General features: G+C 37.7%; 1 protein-coding gene across 1 annotated transcript in view; it reads left to right on the top strand.

The window, feature by feature from the left end:
* The first annotated feature begins 3,574 nt into the window (after positions 1-3,574).
* Positions 3,575-25,348, top strand: part of mfhas1 (malignant fibrous histiocytoma amplified sequence 1) — a 99,077-nt gene continuing 77,303 nt past the window's right edge. The window contains exon 1 of the mRNA XM_039750368.1: positions 3,575-6,923. Within this exon, the coding sequence (XP_039606302.1) occupies positions 4,073-6,923 (2,851 nt within the window). The 5' untranslated portion in view covers positions 3,575-4,072. The remainder of the gene's footprint in view (positions 6,924-25,348) is intronic.

Raw genomic sequence — 25,348 nt, forward strand, 5'->3', positions numbered from 1 at the left:
TCAATGCACTTACTTTGTAAGAGGTAAAAGGAGATAAAGATTAATTTCATACTGAATCGATAAAAAGTTAACAAGGCAATTTTCCTTCTGTTTAGTCGCCATAACTTGAACAGTATAATAATATTGCATTAGACTACATACTTTGAAAGCCAAGTTCTTCACGAAACTAATGCCAGTATATTGATGTATTTTTCCAAACCCATGGGAAATCAGAGTTTATTCAAGTGGCACTGGCTCTACAGCAGAAACCAGATCTGGAAGGGGCATTAGTTCCTTAGTCAGCACAAGGTCACGCTCAAGCACGCATCCCCATACTGACTGGACACCTAGTCAATTCACAGTGGCCTGCAAACTTTAATGCATATCTTTAGACAAATGCAAAAAACCCTACCTAAATCATCCCAGTTAAAAACGGAAATGTAAATTAAAATATGTTTATAAGCACAATACAGTTTTATCTTCTAATTTAGCAAACTCCTAAAAAATCTTGGATGGCTTTCTTAGTGTTTGTCATTTTAAAACACCTCAGTCATGTGTCCAATTTTTTTTTATTTGCTCATACTGAAAATGTTAATCTCCTTCTATATCTTCGCATAGTTTTATCTCCTAGTCCTAGAATCATCCTTGTTGTTTTTCACCAGACTTTCTATCGCACTACTGTGTCTTTTTTGTAATATGGAAACAAAAACTGAACACAGTACTCCAGATGAGGCTTCACTAGTGCATTATATAATCTAAATATAATGTCCCTTGACTTGTACTGCACATATTGTGATATACGGTAAACATCCTATTAGCTTTCTTGTACACTGTCTGAATGTGAATTGTGGGGAGGCCATTATGATTCACAGGTGCTTCTCTTAAGGTGTACTTTCAAGTTGCAGAACTCCCATTGTGTATTCAAATCTAACATTTTTACTTCTTATGTGTAATACTTTACATTTACTTGCATGAAATTTTTCGGCTGCCAAAAATCGATACCAAGCTTCAATGCTTCAACATCTCTCCATTACAACTTAGCTGATTCTAAATTATCTACCTGGTATCACCTGCAAACTTAACAAACTTACAAATTGTATTCTTATCCAAATTGTTTATTTAAATTTAAAATAGCAGTAGTCCCAGCTGTGGCTCCTGAGGGACATCATTTTTAACATCACCTGATTCTGAAAAAGTTCCTCTGACCTTTACTCTTTGCTTTCTGTGTTTGGACCACCGACAGACTGTGCTCTGAATTCCCACTGCTTTTAATTTGATCAGTAAATTTTCTGTAAATCAAGATAAAAATATCATATACACCTCCCTTATTATATACTTTTGGTGCTTCCTCAAAGAATTCCAGCATAACAGTGAAACATGACCTTCCTTGTCTGAATGCATGGTGAGTATTACCTAATACTCCTGTTTTAATACTTTAAGCAGAAGGAGGTTAAGAGGAAGCATGATTAAAGTTTTTAAAAATTACGAAGGGAATTAGTCCAGTGGACCAACACTGTCACTTTAAAATGAGTTCTTCAAGAACACGGGGACACAGTTGGAAACTTGTTAAGGGGAAGTTTTGCACAAACATTGTGAAGTTTCCTTCACACAGAGAACCATAGACACATACAATAAGCTACCAAGTACTGTGGTAGACAGTAGGACTTTATGGACCTTCAAAACCAGACTTGATGTTATTTTGGAAGAATTAAGTGGATAGGACTGACAAGCATAGTTGGGCTGAATTGCCTGTTCCATGTCCAGATTGTTCTAATGTTCTAGACAAGTGCTGCTCAATATTTTCCCTGATAATACCTTCATGTGCTTTTTTTGTTTTCCATGTTAATCCACTAAATTAAGATCTGTTCAGGTTTTCTTTCTTTTTTAAATAGAACACCTTAAACGGTTTTATATAAAACTCCTTTAAATTCCCCAATTGCTGAAACTGCTTACCTCAATTTAGGGTTGCGGGAAGTTGGACACGAGTAGCACTGGGAACACACTCACATAATTTAGAGTTGCTGTTTGAGTTAATAAACACACATCTTCAGGACTGTGGAGGAAAACTGGAAAACCAGGAGAAAACCCCACAAGTACATGAAAAGAACATGTCAACTCAGGCTAGAGAGTGATCAGATCCAGATTTCAATAATGTCTCTAAGAAATATGAGGCAGCAGTGATTACCACCATGGCACCTTAATTTCAATGAAATTTTTTATAAAGCTCACTTGTATAAAGTCATCTAAACTATTGCACTGATCTATAATGTGCTGTAAATTTAAGGAAAGATAAAATAACACAGGCTGGCACAGTGGTTCATAAGAACAGGGGTGAATCAATCTTAAGTTTGAATCTCTTACCCAGTTACGGTCTGTGTAAAGTATGCATGTTTCATCTGTGTCTGTGGAAGTGTTTCAACAGATATTGTATTTCTTTCCTTGGTAAATGTTAAATTAACCATGTGCAAGAATAAGTGAGTCCTGTAATGCACTGGTGCCTTGTCTTGCCTTGCTCTGAATGCTCTAGTCACCAAAGGCTCTGATTTAAATTAACTGGGTTTGAGAATGTTTTTAAATCGATAAACACAATTCCCTTTCTGTATTCTTTTCAATCATCAATTCACTAAACTGTGCTTTGCGTATTCCTTTTATATATCCATCCATTTTTTGATTATGAAACCCACAAATCCAGTTCAGAGTCAGTTTCAAGGTTCATCACCAAAGTTCACTGCGTTTTAAACATTAGCAGTGTACTGATTGATGTGAAAACAAATTACGGGCGGTACTCTATTTAGGTCAAAACGGTAACATTCGATTAAACATGGGTATCTGCCGGCAATTACTTGTACGCTAAAAAAAAAAAGTGCCGGCATGATAAAACATAAAATCGTCGGGATACACTGATCCAAGTGCGTGTATTGGGTGCGCTTTTTTCCCTATTAAGATGTCTAAAGAGGTATCGAGTATCGGCCCGCTTTAAGCACTGCGGCACCGACTACCCCATTTTCTTTCAGGCATCAATGCAGTAACCACTACCTGTCTAATAATTTACATCTCGCTGTTTGCGAGCTTCCTTCCTGGTTCATTCCCTCTCCTTTTCGATTTAACTTTTCATTGGAAGTACCGTGTGTCAATTGTTTGATGATGACTCTGGTCGGTATTAAATTCCGCAACTTGACTTTTGCTCTTACTTGCAGAAGTTCCAATGAAAAGAAGACCACTGATTTGGCCCGATGTGTTATGTCCAATCGGAATGTACTTGTTTATCGACGGTGTAACAGTAAACATTAGGAAGAGATCATTGTTGTAAAACCCCCACCACAAATAGGTGACGTGCTTAGAAAGGAGGGACCGTAGTGCAGCTCCGGTAAGGGATGTATTTGAGCGCAAGAGTTTTGAACACCGCCCTTCCTGGTGACGTACAGGTGCGCAGTAGGGTCTTCAACTAGTCATGCGCCTGGGGGGCGGTGCGGCCGTTATTAACTCCACCTTCTTCTTCTACGCAATAAGAAAGAGGATGTGATTTTGAAGATTATTGGAACAGAGGTTAAGTGGGCGTTGCGATGGTGATGACTTCACCACTAAACGTTGACGCGCCTGGGAAGGAGGGTGTGCAGCGCGGCTTCAGAGGCGGCCGGCTGCACAGAAAGGCGAGGAGTGCAGTTCTGCCGGGCAGGGTGAGTGTTTCGGTCGCTGGCGGCTCGGACTTCAGCGGCGTGTGAATGGCGTGCTCTTGGAGGAGTCGTCTGCGCTCCACATCGGCTCATCGCTTGCACGTAGCGTTACAACTAGCTGCACGAAAACGCGTTTGATGACGGCAGGGAGCGGCTGTGCTTTCTTTCCTCAATACGGTGGCGCAGAGATCGAAGATGCGAAAAATCCCTACTGTACATCTCCTTCATGTGAGTGACTTGGTGATTTGAACGGGCAAGGAAAAAATGCAGCAAGAATCGCTGTCTGTGTTTGCCTTTCCGATATTTGGGATAAACCAGATCATACTAATTATGAAGGAGACAGCAGTGATGCCCATGCTGCCTGGGTAGTAAGTCCTGCTTCTCTCAATGAAAACAAAGAGGAGGGGTCTGGCTGAGCCATGGCCGAAAAGGAGAACAATCTGAGAACAGCCAGGTTATGGAGAGATGCTGCCTTGCGCTCCAGGAAACTAAGAAGCAACTTACGCCATCTCACCCTCAGCACCAATAGTAATCAGAAGATTGTTCTGCCAGAGAACATCAGTGAGATAGAAGCGCTTAACCTGGGCAACAACTCCTTGCAGGAGCTGCCAGATGGCTTGGGGGCTGCCCTCACCAACCTGCGCATTCTTGTCCTTAGGAGGAACAAATTTACCAGCCCTCCTCCTGCTGTCTTTGAACTGGGATATTTATCCGAGCTGGACCTAAGTCATAATAGTCTCACCAGCTTTTCTGAGGATATTGTATGTTTAAAGAGCCTGAAGAAATTGTGCATCAGCCACAACAAACTGAAGGTCTTGCCGACCCACATAGGAGCACTGCAGAGTCTGGAAGAGCTGGATGTCAGTTTTAATGAGCTGTGCCAACTTCCTTCATCTTTCCAAGAACTCCAGAAGCTTAGGACACTGGATGTCGATCACAACAGGCTGTCTCAGTTTCCCCCTGAGATCCTAAAACTTGGCGACGTTGAAGAGTTGGATTTTTCTGGCAATAAAATTGATTGTTTGCCTGGTGGAATTTCTCAGTTACAGTCACTCAAGATCTTGTGGTTAAGTAGCACCAAAATCTCTGATTTACCTGAGAGCTTTTGTGCGCTGAAAAATCTGGAAAGCCTCATGCTGGATAACAATTCTTTGAATTCTTTACCCCAGCCCTTTGGTCAATTGAAAAAGCTAAAAATGCTTAATATTTCATCTAACATTTTTGAGCAGTTCCCACTGGTTGTCCTGGAGATTTTGGGTCTTGAGGAGCTATATCTAAGCAGAAACAAGCTGACTTTTGTTCCTGATGAGATATGCCGCCTTGGCAACCTTGCCAACCTGTGGCTGGACAATAACAAAATAACTTACCTTCCTGACTCTATTGTGGAGCTGGATAAGCTAGAAGAACTGGTCTTACAGGGTAACCAAATCGCCATCCTTCCTGATAATTTTGGGAAGCTCTCTCGGGTTAACATTTGGAAAATTAAGGACAATCCATTAATACAACCTCCTTACGAGGTGTGTATGAAAGGTATTCCTTATATTGCTGCCTATCAAAAAGAACTGGCCCATTCCCAACCGGCTGTAAAGCCACGATTGAAATTGGTTCTAATGGGGTTAAAGAATGCTGGAAAGAGTTGGCTGCGACACTGTCTCATTAGTAGTAAAACGAAGGATATTCTTTCAGTGACTGGAAACAAAGGCATTGATTTGGCAACATGGATGGCTGATGTTGAACGGAGTCTTACCTTCATTGTGTATGATCTCTCTGGTGATCAAAGCTATGACCTTATTAAACCATTTTTCCTTTCACCCGGTGCTTTGTACATATTGGTTGTAAATTTAAAGGCCTATATGCCCAGATATTTTTATACTTATGTAGGTTACTTCCTGCACCTGCTCAGTGCCAAGGTCCCACATGGTGTAGCCTGTATCGTGGGGACCCACACAGATTTATGCGATGAACTAGAAGTAGAAGAAAAATGTCTAGACATCCACCGCCAGATAGCTTTTCAGGAGAAAAGAGATGTGGAATTCTTACAAGGCCTGGTGCAAAATGTAGACCAAGCTCTTGGGCAGGATTATGACATTAGAGCCTCCAATCCTCATGCCTTGTTTTATGGCGTCTCAGACAAAAACTTGCGACGTAAAAAGTCTCAGCTGCAGTACCTCCTCAATAATCGGCTTCAAATCCTCTCCCCAGTCTTGTGTGTGAGTTGTGTTAGGGACCTAAGGAATATTCAACATCTAAAGGAAAAGCTTATGTCTGTAGCTGAGCACCGTGAGATTTTTCCCAACCTTCACCGCATATTGCCAAAATCTTGGCAGATGCTAGAGGAGCTACACTGTAAGCCCAAGGAACTATGGCTCTCTTGGTGGGATTCAGCTCGTCTTGGCTTGCAAGCAGGGCTAACTGAGGACCGTCTGCAAAGTGCACTCTCGTATTTGCATGAGAGTGGCAAGCTGCTCTACTTTGAGGACAGCTACACTCTCAAGGAGTACGTCTTCCACAATCTGACCAAGCTAATTGACATACTCAATATTTTCTTCCAACGGGATGCCACTGTTTTGCTGCAGAAGTTGCAGAATGATGCTGATGCAGACCACCTATGGGCAACACAGCTAAATCATTATGTGGAAGGCTTCCTTCTGCATGGCATCTTGCCCTCTAATGTTATTCGGTTACTTTTGAAGCCGCATATCAAGACCCAGCAAGATCTTTACCTCATACTTGAGCTGCTGGAGAAAATGGGCCTCTGCTACTGCATAAATAAGCCAAAATTAAAGCCTTTGAATGGTGCCACTGTCTGGTATAAATTCCCTTGTTATGTCAAAAATGAGGTACCACATGCTGAGGCTTGGATCAATGGTGGCTCCACCCTTTTGGGCCAGCTGTTTTCTGTTGAGCAGCTCCAGATTGAGTACAGCTTTCCATTGTTTTTTCCCCCTGGTCTGTTTGCCAGGTACAGTGTACAGATCAATGCCCATGTGGTGCAGAGATCAGATGGCCGGTATCAGATCTTTGCATATAGGGGCAAAGTTCCTGTGGTGGTTAGCTACCGGCCATCACAGGGTGGCCTGCAGGCAGGCACTTTGTCCATCACTAGCCATGCTTCACTGCCAAATATATGGACTGCCTGGCAGGCTGTGACCCCACTGGTGGAAGAACTGAATGTCCTACTTCAAGAATGGCCAGGGTTGTACTACACGGTTCATGTCCTCTGTTCCAAGTGCCTTAAAAGAGGGTCACCTAACCCACACACCTTTCCAGGTAAGTGCTTAATGAAATAAGAAATATGATACTGACATTTTTATGTAATGATGAGTAAGGATAATGCAGTCATTTGTAAAGGAGGGATTTGAATGTTGTGACAACACAACATAGAGAATTTTTAGTCATTTGTTATTTGTAGCTGTTCATCTATCCATTCGTTACAAAGTCTTGGTAAATTAGAGTTAAAGGCTTTGAGGTATAAGGTTGAAATTGGGAAGATTACAATTTCATGATAATGGTGTGAGACGAGAAGAAATTTGACATGGATGTAAGCAAGCCACCTTAAATGCATACCAGAAGTAGCATCCAAGTTTTCAAGTTTACGGCTTTTACTTTGCTTTTATTTTTATAATCTTTAAAAGGCAGGTTATTCCTTGAGCCCTGGTAAACACTCCAGAAATATGTGTCATATCTTATGAGAATGTTGTAAGTTTTACTGAATGATAAAAAATAATTAAGTAAATTTACGGGTCAATGTAAGGGTGAGTCTGTATACAAATGATAAAGCTGTGTTGTCCTGACAAGCTGATTGATGACCTTAGTAGATGTATTTGTACAGTGTTGACAAAATTAATTCAGATAGTTAAAAGAAGGTTACATAGTCAAGTAAATTTTGCCATGGCCTCTCTTGAGCTGTCACATCTACCCCCTTTTCTGTTCTGCAGTGATGTTGTACCTCTGCCTTTTAACTTGCTTGTCCTTTCCCTGCACAGAAAGATAGCATAATCAGATTAACATGGCTTTGACTTTTGTACTGTCAGAATAAAGCTCTTAAGGTAATACTTAGCTATCGCTCTATTAACGGCTGCTTAGGTTGTGTGTATGTGGGTGGGTGGCAAAAGAGTGCCATTGTCTGGGTATTGCGAAATTATTCTCATGACCTGTGTGTCATTCTCCTCTTTCATGGGGCTGGGGGGAATTCATAAAGGGGAGACGGATGTAGTATAAAATTATTAATACCTAGGGGTGTTTCTGAATGGTAGATTGGATTGGGCGGATAACAGACCTGCTCCGTGAAAAGGCACAGAGCAGACACCAGAAAAGATATGATGTGAATTATTTGTTGGTGCTGCTGCATTCAGTATAGAGGGAGAACCATTCAGTATATCTTTATAATCATTCATCTTTGTTTTGTACATATTATACGATTTTTATCTTTATGAAACATTTTATATGAGGATGATTTTCCACAAGATTTTTTCAAAATACAGAGCTATAGTACAGTTGATCACACGCGTTTTGTACAGTTAGACTAGTAGCAGATATACCTTGCTGACATTTGGTTTATCATCCAGAGGCTTAACTATTAGGCCACATTGCCTGATCTTGCATGTTCTGTGAAATGTTTTTTTTTTTTTATCTACAGCAGAGAGTATGACATTGTTGTAATTTTTTTAGTAAATTAAAACTATGTGTGCTGTTTCTGGTTTACTTACACTAATTAATTCCTGCATACATTCCAAACACATTCACACATTACTTTCAACTTAAACTCATTTGCTCAATTGTCTTAAGGAAAATGTGGGACTTTACTGCATAGAACAGGGTTTAAATGTTTATTAACAGAGATAAATATTACACAGTTGTTTGTATACAGTAAGGTATGGAAAAATATGCTGACATACCATACATCAGAGTTTTGTGCTTAAAAACAGATTGATTCTATGCTATTGATGTAGGTAATGTAATACAGATTGGTCTTGCTGCTTTAATGTGACTCACAAAATGGCCTCTGCCCACTACTGGTCCTTGAAGTGTAATTTTAGTGTGTTGATAAATGCTACTGTGAATCTTTCAGATAGGAGTGGTCTGGCAAATACAAAAATGAATCTAAAACATGAAATATGTTGTTTCTTTCTTTTATGTCCTTGTAACATTTTATCCATTATCCCATTATTTCTTCATTGGAGAAAGCTTGCCCAGTTGGTAGGAGGATGACGTTCTACTCTAAAACAACATCCTGTTTGGACTAATTAATTTATATGACCCTCTGTGATACTCCACTGGATATGAAACTTAGAAAATGAATGATTGGATAATTTAATATGACCTTTGAACCCATGTCCAGGAAATTCAAGCAGGAACATGCAAAGAGTGTGAACATTTTACTGTTACTGGTTTGTTAGGTTAAAATTCTGAATATTTAAATAGGTAACATATATTTTGAATGGTTTTGTGCCTTATTATTTCAGTGTTTCACTTGTAAATGTGCTTAAATGCCCCATGCCTATCTTCTGAGAAAAGCTGTGGAGGAGAATAAATGAAATTGAATAATTTGTGAATGGTCAGGTGTCAAACGCCAGCCAGGTCTCTGTGTGTTTAGATGTTTGTGAATTTTTTTCCCCCTATACTCAATTCTCGGTACTGGCCCATGTTACACTGCATTGGAATAAAAGGGATCAGAAAATGAATGAATAATTCAACTTGGTATCTTGCAGCTGGAAGTAATAGAAGCAGTAATATTAAGTAAGCTAGACAGAGAGAAATGGGACAAAGTTTCCTGGTTGTACTGAATTGGGTTCTTATGCTGTGTCTTTTCTTACTGGGCTGGGTGCAAAATAAATACAGAGGTTTAATGACAAAGATAAATGTATGAACCTGCTGGCACTTTTTTTCTCCCAGAGCACAATATATCTATTTATCTTGATGATGTCTACTTATTTGTAGCAAGTTATGGGGATCCAGGTTATTTACTTTTTTTTTTAGACATAAGCTTGTTTTTTAAAATGTAGCTTTTGTATACACTCTTTGTTCTTTTGTGTCACTTTCTTGATGATGCCTTCATGTTGCATTGTGGATGCTTTCCATTTTCTGCAGTGACATTTGTGCATGCACTAACTGATGAAATGCATAAAGGTTAGCAGTGCAATTACTTTTGGACATAACTGCACTAAAAAGTAATAATTACGATTTTTGTTTAAGGAGGCCCAATTTAACAATTCATCTGTCAAATGTACGACTTCTGGTTTAAACCCATTACAGCTTGTCATAGCTTTGTTTTGTGTTCAAAGTTATGCTGCACAAGAATTAACAATGTTCACATGCATCCACAGATGTCCATCTGTGGGTATATTACGACACATCTATTAATCTATCTCTGTGACTAAATGCTAATTTTGAACTTTGTATACACAGCCCTGAAGAACTATTGTGTTTCCTCAGACATGCACTTCTTTTTCTTTCACCAAGTGAAATTCAGCTGCAGATAATGCTTAGAGCCAGCACCTCACTTGGTCAAAGGTCAAGCTGCACAACCAAGCTCATGTTGTGAAAGAAATTTTTCTAGGATGCTGTCAGTGATCACTTTTTTGGTTTGGCATTTGCAAGAAGACATTGCCATTATGACTAGATTTAACTGTGTCAGACAGAAGTTACATTGTATAGCACCTTTGCATAGTGAGCACTGTTAGTAAATTCACTGCTGTCTGTAAAAAGAAATGCAGAACACAGTAAAAGAAATAAAGAAATGTCTACAATATGAGTAAAATTGATCTGGGCAAGTACATTTTGCAGTATGCTGTTCAGTAGTATCACATCTCATCTAATTTTTTTGTACTGCTTTGTCCTGATGTCGATCTCGATGGTAACCTCCCATTCCAGGGCAACAGTTTCCAGCTGAGAGAGAGACAGAGAATCCCTCCAGCAAGTCCCAGGGGTCCTCTCAGAAGGCAATGCCCTGTACTCTTCTATTGACAGCACAAAGGGTAGCCTCGCTAGATGCCCTATTAAGCTCCTTAGCCTAATAGGGAGATTGAGCCTCTCCAATAATATTGGCATCCTTAGTAAATAAAAGCTTGGCTGTTAAAACAGCGTATTGTTAATCTTCTTGATGTTTCATTCAAAATTTTATCAAAAGGCTAACCTTCAATTGAAGTAAGACAATTGAAATGAGAAAAATTCTTATCATAAAACAAATATTTTTCTCAAATATATGTGTGCCACAGTTAGTGACTTTATGCAGCCTACCCTTTGCCAATATAACAGCTTTGAATCTTCTCCTCTAATGCTTAATAAGGTTGAAGGACATATGGCAAGGATTCTGAGATCCTTCATGCATATAGAACCTCTCTCTAGATACTAGGTCCATGTTACGCTTATCATTTCCTGTACTCCAAGCCCACCCCTGGTGTTTGTTCCTAAAAAGCTTGATATTTTTGTTGCATTTGGCCATGAAGCTCTTTCTCATTGCAAGTTCCAGTAACGTTTTGCAAACTGTAATGTGTAAATATGTTATTGGATGACAGCAGATGATTTTTTTTTTTCTAGTAACCCTCACAAACAACTTGTGGCTGTTGTTGTGGTGTCTGAACGTGGTTTTGGAGACCTTCTGACACCAAGATCCAACTAACATCTACAATTCTCAAGCTGTAATCTTTGAAGATTCTTTGGCCACTCAAATCATCTTCCTTGCTGTGCATACAGTTAGTACAGAGACTCATTGTCTTCATAATATCTCCAGTTGCTTTAAATATATGAGTTAATGCCCTGATAATGGAAATGGGCATTTTTAACCATTTACCAATTTTCTAATTGTATTTCAAGATTTGTGATCTCGAGAACATTTTCTCACATATCATTACTGTGTTCTTGGGTGTTTCCCATTGTCATGTAAAACTAAGGGAATCTGGCCTTTATGTTTATATGAGGAACTGAAACAGGACGTTATGGCTGACCAGTTAAGTAGTCTCACCTACTGGGATGAATTTCCATCCATTATCCAACCCGCTATATCCTAACTACAGGGTCACGGGGGTCTGTTGGAGCCAAACCCAGCCAACACAGGGCGCACGGCAGGAAACAAACCCTGGGCAGGGCGCCAGCCCACCGCAGTGGGATGAATTTGAAAATGTAAAATATGAAAAGGAATATACTTCAGTTACATTTTTACTCGTATGACTTCGTAGGGATGCTAATAATTTGGGCATATTTGAGAAAAAATGATTTTTTTCCTTTGAATTATTTTACATCAGTTAAAGCTTGGATTTGTGCTGATATTTTGAATATTAGGTTAAGAGATTAAACAATAAAGACTTTTTTACAATCCATTTTTCTTTTTATTTACCATGGGTGCCAATATTAGTGGAGGGCCTGGTGAACTATGGAAAAGCTGAAAACGAACTGGTTGTTTTTCTCTTATGTGCAACTGAGACATAAATCAAAACATTTTAATAAGTGTTCTAAAATTGTTATGATGTTTAAAGTTACATTCTTCGGGGTGCATATGTCAGATTTTTATTGTAGTTACCAGGACAACTGGACCTAACTTAAATACTTCCAGAATTATGCCCAGTTCTTTTTAATTCCTTTTTTTTATAAAAATGTATGTGGAAAGTGGCAAAATATTGCTGCCACACAACTTGATCTTGGATTTAATTCCTGGCTTTTGTGTGCAGTCTGCATGCTCACCAGGATCAGGGTAGTTTGCCCTGCTGTCATTCTGACTGTCAGCCTGGCCTATGTGTTAGATTACTATCTTATACAGGTTTGGGTCCTATATTATAACTTGTAATTATTACTAATTGTAGTTAGAGTGAGGCCTTTGATTAAAGGGGACTTAAAACATTTGAGATAGAGTTGGTTACATTTCTTTTGTTTTTCCAGTTGGAACACAGGCAGGTCAAATGACTTGCTCAGGGTCACACAGTGTCAGAAGTGGAATTTGAAGCCACAACCTCAGGGTTTGAAGTCCAAAGATTTAACCACTTGGCTAAACACTTGTAAATGTTTTTAACTCAATGTGTTTTTAAGACTAATTTCTATCATTTTTTTAGTAAAGCTAACTTATAATTGTAACAAAAACAACTTTCATGTAAAATATATCTTCTTAATATAAGCCAGGACAGCTAATTTGAATTCAATGTTAAGTTGTTAGTTTTCCTTGCAGTGCTATATAACCATAATTGTTGAATGTGCCCCAGTGGTGCAGAAATTTGCAGCAACAATACAGGACAGAGTAGAATGACAGAGCATGCACTCACGTTTTAGATATATTTGGTGTGTGATTGATTTTTTTTAAATACTATTAAAAATATTGCACACATCTCTGACTCAGTCCTTCCCATAAAATTTACATGTGATTTTTGGGTTTCAAAGCCACATACTAGCTGCTGCTAATCGCAATATTATGGCTGTTTATTTAATTACACGTGCATTGTGCACATACTGTTAGTTAGGACTATCATTCATACACTGTGAGGGAACTAATTACAGGTTGGAATCCAGATGGATTTTGTTCCAGAAAAAGAGACTATGTTTCTTATTGTTGGGAACCTGGTAATGCTTGTAGAGCTGTGGTGGGGACTGTGCCTATTGCCATGAAGGAGATCAATTTTATAATAATTTCCATACTATGGGCAATGGAAGAAAAATAGAGCATGTCCTGTGCTGTAGCAATAATGCTACATGTTCTACTACAGAATACTACTAAAGTGAAGGGCTTTATTGTGTTAAATAGGTAGAAACATTCTTCAGTTAACCTTTGATACAATGCAGCAACTTTTCATTTGAGCACTTAGCAGCACAAGTCAAAATGTTACACTGAAACACAGAATACAATACAAAGACTGTACATTTAGACTAGCTTTAAAGTCAGTAGTATAATAAATCAAATAGACAGGAAAAAGATAAACCATGTAAATTGTCACTTGTTATGATGTATTGGATGAAGCAGACAAGTGGATTGGTTGGCACTACATGTTTACTCCAAGTGTGGATGGGAGAGGCTACGGCCCTTGTGACCCTAAATTGGATAAGGTGAGTTTGATAATGTTGCGTTTTACCACAGTTCTTCAACCCTTGCCCTCAATGTCATGAAAATAAAAGATTCTTAGACTCCTTGTTGTTCTGTAATTTAAGTTTGGGGCCATGCTGAACCTGTGGGTGTGTGGTGGCCCTATTGAAGATGATGTTTTAAAGATTGTCTTTACATTATTTAATGAAGTTTTTAAATAAGCCTAACTCAAAATGTTATTCAATTATTACTTTAAAGTAGACATATATCAATGTAGTCAATGAATAACGCTGCAGGTTCACATCTAGTGTAATGTGTGAGCAGTTCTCAGGTGATATTTGAGAGAACACAATCAATAAATAAATAAATAAATAAATAAATAGGGAAAAATCATGGCAGCTGAAACTGCATCTCAGTGTTCAACTTCACTTCAGTTCCATCACTCTGCTAGACTTCACTCCCATCTCACTAAGCCCACCCTGTACTCCTCCTCTGTGCAAACTAAACGTCTCCCCCATCTCTTTGCCAGAATTGTGCCTGCCTGAAATCTATGCATCAAAACTGCTCAATTTTTGCACAAATGATGAGTGCTCCCTTTCTCATACCCTCCACTCCCCAACATGACGTTTGCACTTTCTTTCTTTCTTATGTTCAATCTGCCAATATTACAATATTTTTTTTAGTTTTGCTGAGTTTTTTTAGTGTACTATCATTTTATAACAGTTGTAGGAATTGTCAGACTAATGCAGAAAAAGATATAAGATGAATGTTAATAATGTTTAATAAAATAAACATATCTAACTTTTTTGTGTGTACTAATATTAATGAGCAGTGAAACGCTTTTGTTTTTGACAGGGTTGTCCATATTCAGGATCTTACATCCTTCCTAAAAAATAAATACAGAACCAGAACTAAGTACCCATCAAGCAGATGCAACCTTCATATTAAATTTAAATTATTTTGGTATTTTTTTAACCTGAAGTAGTATGTAATTCCTTCTTTTGATCTTAATTCATATGTTTCTTTACTATTTTTGTAAAAGCATTTTAATAATAAGGCACACCCACAGTTTTTTTTTTTTTATGATTACTTGTTAAAATTACAAAATGTAATATTAGGCATGGGGGGATGTGGAGGGCATAAGAGATCAGTACTTAACAATTTAAGACTAAACAAATTGTGGTAATTCTTGGAGGAGGTATGCCAGGAAAAAATATTGAGAACCCCAGTCTTAGACATATCAAACAACATTTGATCACAAATGTCTCAGCGGTCTGCTGTAGCTATGCTTAAGCATTTACTGTAATTAACGGGTCTTCTAATATCCAAAATCATGTTGTCTGACTATTAATAACAGTAACCAAAAATCCAAGATCATGCTGTACTTTGCAGCATTCAGCTTACGATATTGGAGAGCCCCTGAACATCGTTTTGGGGGGACCTTGGTATATAAAAGTTTGGCAAGCCCTGATCTAAGTCACAGTTGCCGTCCAGCAATGAAAGTGCAAACTGACAATAAAATACAGTGATGCACAGGAAAATAATGGTTTCTGTCAAAGCAGTGTGAAGAACACATTGACTGAGAGTGTAGGGTGTTTGCCAGATGTGATTATCTAAAAGGGTCTATTCTGATCTGTTCTGTTTTTGAACTGCTCTGGCAGGAGGAGCTTCTTGACTAAGTACTTTCATTAATGGAGAATTTTGCATCACTTAGCCTTTTTTTTTTCTGCCAGCATTTACTCCCCTGTTTATTTATGGTTGATTTTATGTTAGTTGGCGAGCCAAATAGTGCCCAGTCTAGGGCGGTTTTTTATGTTTTGTGCCAATTGCTGCCATGGTAGGCTCCAGCCCCACTTCAATCCTGAACTGAATTTTGTGAGTTTGAGAATGTTATTAATTTAACCTGATACAGCATGGTGATGCATTGTTTATCAGCATCCTGGATGAAAGTCCTGTGCCCTGTAGTCATCTGTGTAGATTTCACAGGTTCTACCCATGTCTGCTTGGTACTTCGGACATTTTCCTTCCACATCTCTAAATATGTGAGTGTTTGGTTAACTGCAGATTTTAAATTGGTTCTGTGTTAGGTGTGTATGTGAGTAGGCCCAGTAATAGACTGGTGCCCTGTCCAGGTGGGTTACAGATGTAACAACTCTAAAATTAATTCGACAGTTAGACTAATATGTGTGTGTGTGATTTTAACCTCTTCTTTCTCTAAAATGCATTAGTGTCTGAGTTTGCTTTTCTTTAACATGCTTACAGATTAGTGTTATTTTTTTCAAGAAATACTGGTTCTGGCACCCTGCAGCTAATTTGTGAACCAGGTTTAGAAAACAGACGAATGGGTATGTCTAAATTCTTTAACAGATTTACACTGAAAGATAATTGTTACTGGTGATTTAGACCTACAAAAATGTTTTACTATTGTATTGACAGATTTGTAATTGTTGTCCATAGATTCTGAATCAGGAGATTAAAGGATATGTTTGGTATTTTTCAGGTTAAAGCTACATCTTCACAATTGTGGAATATATTAATTTGACACATGAAATTTTGTTTTATACATTTAAAAAAGCATCTAGCCAATTTTTATGTTTTCAAAAGGAAGTGATGGGGGTAAGAGTCCAAACTAACCTTCATTAATCTGTGAATTTCATAACCAGCTTTGAGAGACTTAGTGTTTTATTGATCAAAACACGATTAAAATAAATTAGGGAAATTATTTCCTAGTGACTTGTGTCATTGTAGGAAAAAATGGAAATATACTGTATATTTAAACACTTTTATCCTTATTTAAAAGAGGAATATGGAAAACTGTTTGGGTTAATTTTTCTCCTGAAAGTAAGGAGTGGGGTCAAATAAGCAAGACGATCAAAGACATTGTCAAGAATCATTTGTTTGCCCTGTAACACAGGAAGCAAAAACTGAGTGAGTGCATTTCAGATGCCTTTGACTGAATATAATGATGTATAAAACAAGCTTCAAAATGGAGAAATTAAGCTGTTTAACATAAAGAGAATTTATTATGATCAGTTCCACAGATTAAACCAAATCAATTGATTGTTAAGATTAAGTAGTTGAGTTATTTCTTTTGTTCAGTAATATGTGTCTAGTTTTTATAGCTGGATTCTGCTTGTGGCGGTTTCACAAAGCTACTTATTTCTTTTTAAATTCAATTCTTTAACATATGGTGTTCCAGGAGAAATCTGTGGTTGTCCTGAAGTCAATGAAGGCAACCACTATTAAAAGTGCTGTGTTGAATAAAATGTAATTCTTTGAGAATTATAGGGGTTACCTGTCGCTTAGAGTTTCTTTTCCTTGACTTAGTCTGCACTGATTCCTTTAAACTGGAGGGCAGGCTCCTGACAGCCTGTGTTGTCCAAGCAGTGTTTATTGCTTGCATTAGATAGTTCTGACATATGAGGAAGGAAGCATTTCATGTCACAGGGGACTGCTAAGGTCTGTGAGGTTGAAGATTGTGATTGTTGGTTGTGATCTTAGGAGTATTTAGTATACAAAACATACCTGTTATTTATTGCAATCTGTTTGAATTTCTCAGACTGTTATAATGAGTGGTTTGGGGACTTGCTGAGCTGGAAAGCATATATTGGAGACAAGGACACTCTCTGAGACTTTGGTTATTACCTCATCTGCAGAAGGAAGAGAGTGTGTGAGAGTTGCACTGGCAAAATAGAAGTACTGCACATGCCAGTGTAAGAATGCAGAGGCCACTAGGCAGTAGGCACTGGCTGACCTGGAAGACTATAGGTAGGCATAACAGTACAGATATATGAGAGAGAGATGTGACCTGGGAGGAAGTATGATGTTCCACCAAGATGCTAAGTGCAGACAACTCTAGCTAAAGAGAGAATAATATTAGAAAGGGGTGGCAGGTGGCTCACAGCTGGTATCACATAACCACAAGCTTAGGGCAGATTGCTCATTCCAGAGTGAGTCCAAAAACGACCGGCATGTGACTATCTGCTGTAGGAAACATGGACCCAACTGTGCTTCTCCATTTAGGGAAATTTGACAGGCTTTTTTAGAGACCTGCCCCCTTAATGGCAACTGAAAGCATATCCGTGGCTGCTGGGTGGAGAAAGAGTAAAAGTAATCCCTAGGAGTGATTCCATTTGTACCAGAAGTGAACCTCGCAAAAGAGTGCAAAGCCAAATCTTTGAGCCTAGAACTGGAAAGAGAATTGGGGTAAAAGGTACTCCCGTTTTTCTTCACATCCCTAAAAAACTTGCATATTAGGTTAATTCACAATTCTGAATTGTTCGTGTGTGTGTATGTGTGATTGGGGGCTACAGACCATATGATGGACTGCTTCACTCAGGGTTGCTTATTGCATTGTGCTTAATACTGTCTGAATAAGCATGTGCTCCCCTGAACCTGAACAGGACCAAAGAAAGTGTTCCATCACAAATAAATTTGTCTTAACATCTTTACATCAGGCCTTACTGTGGATCTCGCAACAACTTTTCCAACAGTCCTAACAGGCATATCACACCACTGCTACTCAGGTCTTTTGGCAGGCAGCCAGCACAATGAGGATCACTATCCTCACTTTGTTTTCTGTAAATTATAAGGACAACAGTATTGAGTGATGGCCTATATAGGAAAGGTCATCTAGTCTTTGTTCCTTTCTAAAAGCTTCACTTAACTTTTGTTTGATTATAAACATAAGAGAAATATTCTGTCATCCTGTTCACATGAATATACAGAAAGGTTGTACTTTTTTAATCTGTCTCTTTATTCTTAATATGCATAGTCTCATTTACAGTATCTCCTTAATGCCATTTTGTGTTGCAGGAATGTTGGCCTCAGTTTAAAAAAGTTGTTGCCAAAAGTTATAGACACTAGTCATTCATAGGGCACATTTGTAATAAATAATATACTGTGCAGCAGAGGTGTTGAACTCTGGGCCTGGAAGGCTGCAGGTTATCATTCTAACCCTTTTCCTAATCTGTGACCAGTATTCACTGTTAATTAACTCCCCTTCATTTTAATAGCCCTGTTTTAAAGAATTAATTCCTCTGAATTTAATCCTTTTTTCATTAAATGACAGCCAAACAGAAACAAGCCAACAAATGACCAACTAAACTGGGATTTCAAACTCCAACCAATATCTTAATGAGAAGCTGATTCTTGTTGTTAATTAAACCCATTATTTAATTCAGTGGATTGATGCTGCTTTCATTCTGCCTCAGCAGACATTTCCAAAACTGTTGATTTTCTGTTTTTTCTAAGAACACCGTCAAAATGTTTTGATGACCTGAACAGATCAGTCTTAGTGAGACCTTCACCTTCCTTTATTTTCAGATATTGTGTGATGGGCACAGGTGACCTGGTCATGTGGTGGCTTGTTTTGTGTCTCATTATTGTTTGGCAGCTAATTAAGGAAAAAGAAACAACTTAGGGGCCTGAGTCAAGTTCATTAAAACAAAGGCAAAGAAGTTAATTAGCAGCCATAACTGGTGACTAATGAAGAAGATGGTTAGAATGAAAACCTGCAGCCACTGTTGCCCTCCAGGACCGGAGTTTGACACGCACGCTGTGCAGAATCAGTGTTCACAAATGAGCTTCTGTTTCTAAATAATATTCAACCTCTCTCTAGCCTTTTGAAAATTTTTTACTTGTTTAAATTCAGAAGGTTATACGTAACAGTATACTTGAATTTGTTCACCCAGCTTTTGGTGCCTGGAGTGGTCAGCAGCGTAGCACCACATGTCTGTTTTCAGATATTGATGTGTGCACACACATTTGCATGGGGTAAATTAATGGTGAGCTCCTTGATTCTTTTTTCTTGGTGGTTTGGTGTCAGGAGATTTCATGCAGCCACAACTGCTTGTAAAATCTGACTCCTCCCCTGAACTCTGCAATACTGTATATATGACAGAATGAAAGTTAATGTATTTGTATTGTACAAATCTGGTGCTGTAGTCTTTGTAGGTCAGCTTTTCCAGATTCAAGCTTTGACACTGTACTTTCCAACCAGACATGGAGCAGTAAAGATAGAAGACTGGGCAGGGCTATGAAGCCGCCTGCAGAAATACACCTATTAACAGTATCAATACAGTTACAGTGGGGAACTAAGCATTCAACATATCAAGATTTTTCTCATTAAACATATTTCCAATGCTTCTATTCACATGTAATTTAGACCAGACATAGGTGTTTACATAATAAAATGATACCAACAAAGAAATTGTAACATTCCAATCCATATGTGTAATAAAGAGGAAGGACACAGGAAAAAAGTATTGAACATGTTGACTGAAATTTGGCTTCAAAATACATTTTGTGTGAAGAAACTAGTCCCTCACAGTGTTCAGGTGGGATTTTGGCACATTTTTGTACACATACATTCTTCAAACTTTGTAGATCTCGATGGGCCACTGGTGATCTTTGGTTCCTTCCACAGAAGATCTATTCAGTTTAAGTCAGTTGATTGACTGGGACACTCCAACTCCTTTATTTTCTTTTCTGAAAGAACTTGAGAGTCTCCTTTGCAGTATGTTTAGCTTTGTTGTCCTGCTGGAATGTACCCATGCGTCCCATCCTCGTCGTCCCGGTAGGATGGCAGTAGAGTCATCTTCCCTTCGATAATTTGGAATCTGCTGGTATTGTGAAAAGAGAAACTTCCCAATACCATGATGCTTCTACTGTACCTATGAACTACACTGTAGGTATGGTATTTTTGGGGTCACATGCAGAGTAGTGCTAGATCGGTACTATAATTTTGACTTTGGTATCGATACCCGCTTTCAGACCTTAGTACCAGTTACAAAGCTCTTCTGAAATAAATATTCCCTGCCTGAAGCGATGTGCCATCGTGCCACACTACTCACCAGTTTCCTCTTCATAGCATGAATAGTGCAAATGTCTAAGCAATAATTACCCTGTTAAGTCTAGATCATGTTGAAGCAGAAATGGTTGAATGAGAGGAAAACTGATCTTTTCTTCAGGTATAGAGAATTCCAAAATGCTTATTCAGCACCATATTAAATATTTTTTTCAGAGTGGAAGAACTTACCTACCAACATACACTAAACCAGCTTATTTTTATTAGCACAGGTAGGAGAGCTCATTAGTAGAATCAGCTGATTTTAGTGCTTTTTCTTACTGTGTTTAATACTTTTTTTCTTGTGTCATTCCACTTTATTGTATATAACTTTTTATGGTCTGGAATGTTCTTTGTTGTCTTATTGAGTTAATACCAATGTTTGGTCTAAATTTCATGTCTAGTAGGGGAAATATCTCCTGCCTATAATAAAAATATATTATAGCAGCCCAATCTAAAATAATAATGTGTAATGGTGTGAAAAATTAGTGGATAAAGAAATGGTGAAAAGAAAAAAACAGGACTCTGAAGGAGATGTCATTATTATATATAATCTTACTTCATTAACATTATATTACCACTTTAGTATAATGAAAGGTAAAGAGACAAGACAAAAAGACACAATCTGAAGATTGAATTGGTATTTTTAGCAATAATTAATTTTTAATAATTATTTTCCCAGTTTTTCTGACTGATTTATATTTATAGACATTTATATTTCTTAGCTCTACTTCACCTTTGTATCAACCTTGGTTTTGTAAAATTAAAAGAACTCAAACATCATTAAAATTATCACCATTTTTACTAGTTCACTCCCCTGTTGTGGTCACATTTCAGCTTCTCTTATGTGCAACCTTTCTTGGAGTGTAAAAGGTGCTTGGAGGCACTAGAGAATCCTTGAGGGGCTTCTTGTAAAGGTTATTGATGGGATCAGCTTTGCTGATTTTAAAAAAAGAACCAAGGTCGAAAGGTAAGAGCCGAGGTCAGTAGCCAGAACTTTGAAAGGCTACACATTAGAAGGAGAAACTGAGGATAATAATATGAACTCAGGTCAAAAAAAATTTCCATGGATTATTTGTTCTGAAATGTGAGAGGCAGAAACCGTAGACAGTGACAATGTACCAGAAATAGTAAAGGAAATAAATTGCAAAATTAAAAGTAACATACAAGGAAAAAGGAATGCTGGAGACACAGAGACTTCAAAGGCACTGTATGACTGGAGAACCAAAACAATAAAGTAACACGACTGGTTGCTGGGGTGAGCTCCGGCCCCCCACAATCCTTCAATGGATAAAGCAGGTTTAGGAGATGAATAGATGAACTGTTGTTCATGGTACTGGCCAACTAAAAATAAGAGGCTTGCATGTGAGTGGTGTCAATAGAGGTAAGCAGCATGAAAGAAACGTGGGTAAAACCAAATTCTAGAAATTGCTGTGAGAAGCATGGAAGTTTCATATTCATTTCACATTCTACATGGAAGATCTTGTTCTTGTCCTTGGATGGTTTAATGTATTTAAATATAGAGAGAAGGGGCGTCTAAACAATGGAAGAACAAGAATGTACAATGTTAATAAAACTGAATCAAAAATCTGCTTTGCTCTGGACCTACCAGCACTGGAATTATAACCCTGCTTAACAGGAGAAATACTGTATTTATCTTAACTGTTCAATTGACTTATGTGTGTTTCTTTGTAAAAGTATAGAGGGCAATTTTTGATGCAGTTGATGATTTTTGTATGGCATTCCACTTTTTCTTTGTATTTGGTTGTGTATTAATCCCCAGATTAATTACTATGGTATTTACCACATGGCATTTATGTTTGGAGGGGAACTTGATAGTATGTGGGCGCCCTTTCATTTATTTCCTTTTTAACGCAAGTTTTTCTTTTTTGCTCTTCAGATAATTTTATGGAATGAGACTTGTGTCCTCTATAACCTTAAAGTGAAAATTTGGAGTTCTTTTGGTATACCATTTCAGTCATAAATTATTAAAAGCATTTTTGAATAGTGTTCATTATTTCCACTTCTCTGATGTGTTTTGAAATCTGTGCCAAATGAGGACTTACATAAAGCTTGCGCATTTATTTTTTCATGGGAATATGGAAGGATTTACAGTATATAGTGTTAAGGTATTATTCATTTTAGCATATAAAGCAGAAAGTTAATGAAACCATTCTTAATGTATTTATATTCACTTGCCTTTGTAAATAATGTGTTGTTTTCGTCATTTTGCATCTATTTAACTGGGTACGTTTGCACCCTAAGTTGAGTTTTCATTTTAATTCATGTGTTGCTAATGAGAAGGTGTTTTTATGCAGTAATGGAGCAGATGAATGCTCTGTAAATTCCATTCCAGTTGACTGGACACTGCCTATTGGATTACATAATTCCCCACTGTAGTATAAGTAGACCTTTGCTGAGACCTTCTGGGTAATTGATGGAGGAATGGCTGGAATGGAAGTTGACCCTGAGTAATATTACTTTCTCTGCCAGCTAATGGCTACTGCTTAATTTAGATGTGAAGATCTGATTTAGAAATGCTCCTGCACTTTAGAATCTCTTATCTGCAAACTCAACTAGCACAGCAATTTGCATATTTTTCTACATGTAAATATTTTCCATGTTGGCATCAGTTAATGGAGTGTAGGCTTTGTCGTCAGTGATCTGGAACCAGATTATGAGGCTTTGTATATCATGTTTTATTTATTTATATATGCACACACTGTGCATGTGTGCGTTTGCATGTGTATGAATGTATGCAGATTGAGAAACTGGTCACATACAGTATAGTATATATACACAAGTACAGGATGTATGCAGTAACGGTCAAAAGTTTTAGAACTCCTCAGATGTATCGGTTGAATTGCAGTGAATGACATAAAATGGTGAAAAGGTAAGCCTTAAACTACCAAAGGTTTAAATGTAAAGTTTAGGTTAGCAAAAACTGAAAAAAGGAAAATTCAGAATATTACAAATGGGCTTTATTCAGGGAACAAGTAATAGGTTAGAACCTACAGATGTTCTGCAGCAATTAAAGTAAAATAAGCCTTTCACGTTGAAGCAAACAATTTGCACAGGTGTCCCAACTTTTGTTGATTACTTAAAAACACACAGTCTGTTTGTCTTAAACCAGAGCTGGAACAGACTGTGTTACTACACCCTCTGAAGTACTACTTGGACAGTATTACACAGTGGAAAGTTGTACATTCAAGTGATAATTGCAAGCAAATGGCATTTAGCAAATGAAACGATACAGAGCATTATAACCCTTAGAAGTGTATACCTTTCATTTAAAGAAACTGGAAACAAATCAAAGTATCACTGAGTATGGTGTCCTACACAATCCGGAGTGAATTGGAAACTGGACAAAACTCTGATAGGAAGAGATCTGGACAGACTCTTCATCTGTCCTTTACTTAGAAAAAAAATTATCTGTCATGTTTTAAACTTATTCAAGAATTTTAAATAGCAAGCCTTTGGACATACAGTTCTTGCTTTTGATGTCTGAAGATAAATTTAAAGCTTGTTTGTTGAATATACATATTGGACCTGCAACAAAAACTTTGATATACATTCAACAAAACAGAAACCCGAGAAGTCTGAATAACTATTTGGCAAAGTGTTTCCTCTAACCTTAGAGGCAGATCAAATACTGCCAGTTCAAATTGATACACTTTTGATCTACTGTAGATTATCAGAATTTCCATATTAATCCTTTCTCCATCTGACATAACGTGATCCAGGATCAGATATGTTGTGTTAACACATGTACTGGTATTATCCATAATGACTGGTATAAGGAACTTTAATCTTTGTCCATGCCATTGTAAATGTAACCCCAGGCTTGGTAAAATTGGGGTCAGGAAGGAATGAAACTAGAGGGGGAAGAGGCCAGTAGAAGGAGCACAAATACGGTCCTGTGTGATGGAGTGCTTCTTTTAGGAGATAAAACTAGTTATGTTGTAGGGGGTCAGGCAGCAGAAAGTATGTATATCTCATTTTTCCAGGTGAAATTTTGCAGTCTTTTCCAAGTAGAGGAGTAGTCACTGGTGAACAATTAGACATTTCAGCCTGTACATTTTTTTTAGATGTATCATCCTTAGCCCACATAATTTTTTTATTTATTTTCTCAACTTTGTTTTCACTTTTACAAGTCTTGTCTATAACTATGTAATATATTCTGCTAAATACATTTCATGTATTACATTTCATAACTGGAGCTCAATCTTCCTCACAAACTTGATGTAAGATGCATTCATGTAATTATCTAAACAGATATGTGCAACTCTGAACATGGCCTAAAGTGAAGTGTTCTGGCAATCCTGTATGTGTTTCAGAACCTCAGTGGTCAATTTATACACCCTTTTATTTTTGTTTAATGGACTTTAATTCTTGTGTGTAAGTAGATAACAAAAAAATATGTGTGATCCAAGTTTTGTAGAGCAGGACTGCAGAATAGTCTAGCAAGTGAGCAAGTAGTTAAAGCCGCTAATGATGAGAATTCTCAGGGCAAGATATTTATTCCCAGCTACATTGTAATCGTAGTTTTTGCTTCACAGAGAAGGGCATCTTAGACTTCAACTTCACTACAGCAGGAAGTGTTAATATTAAAGTAGACTCTCGTGCCTTTAAACACACTCAAACATTGGGTAACAATTTAGGAATTAAATTATTAAGGCAAGTTTAAAATAAAACAAAACATTCAGAAGAGCAAGTTATGTATCTAGAAGCTTGTAATAATTTGACAATTATTGGTGGGCTCTTGCCTTGCACTTTGGAACTGTGGCTTAAATCATTCTTCTATGGTGAAACCAAGTACAAGAGGAAAACTGCATTAATGAAGAA

This window comes from Polypterus senegalus, chromosome 4, assembly GCF_016835505.1.
Source record: "Polypterus senegalus isolate Bchr_013 chromosome 4, ASM1683550v1, whole genome shotgun sequence".
In the NCBI taxonomy this organism is placed as follows: domain Eukaryota; kingdom Metazoa; phylum Chordata; class Cladistia; order Polypteriformes; family Polypteridae; genus Polypterus; species Polypterus senegalus.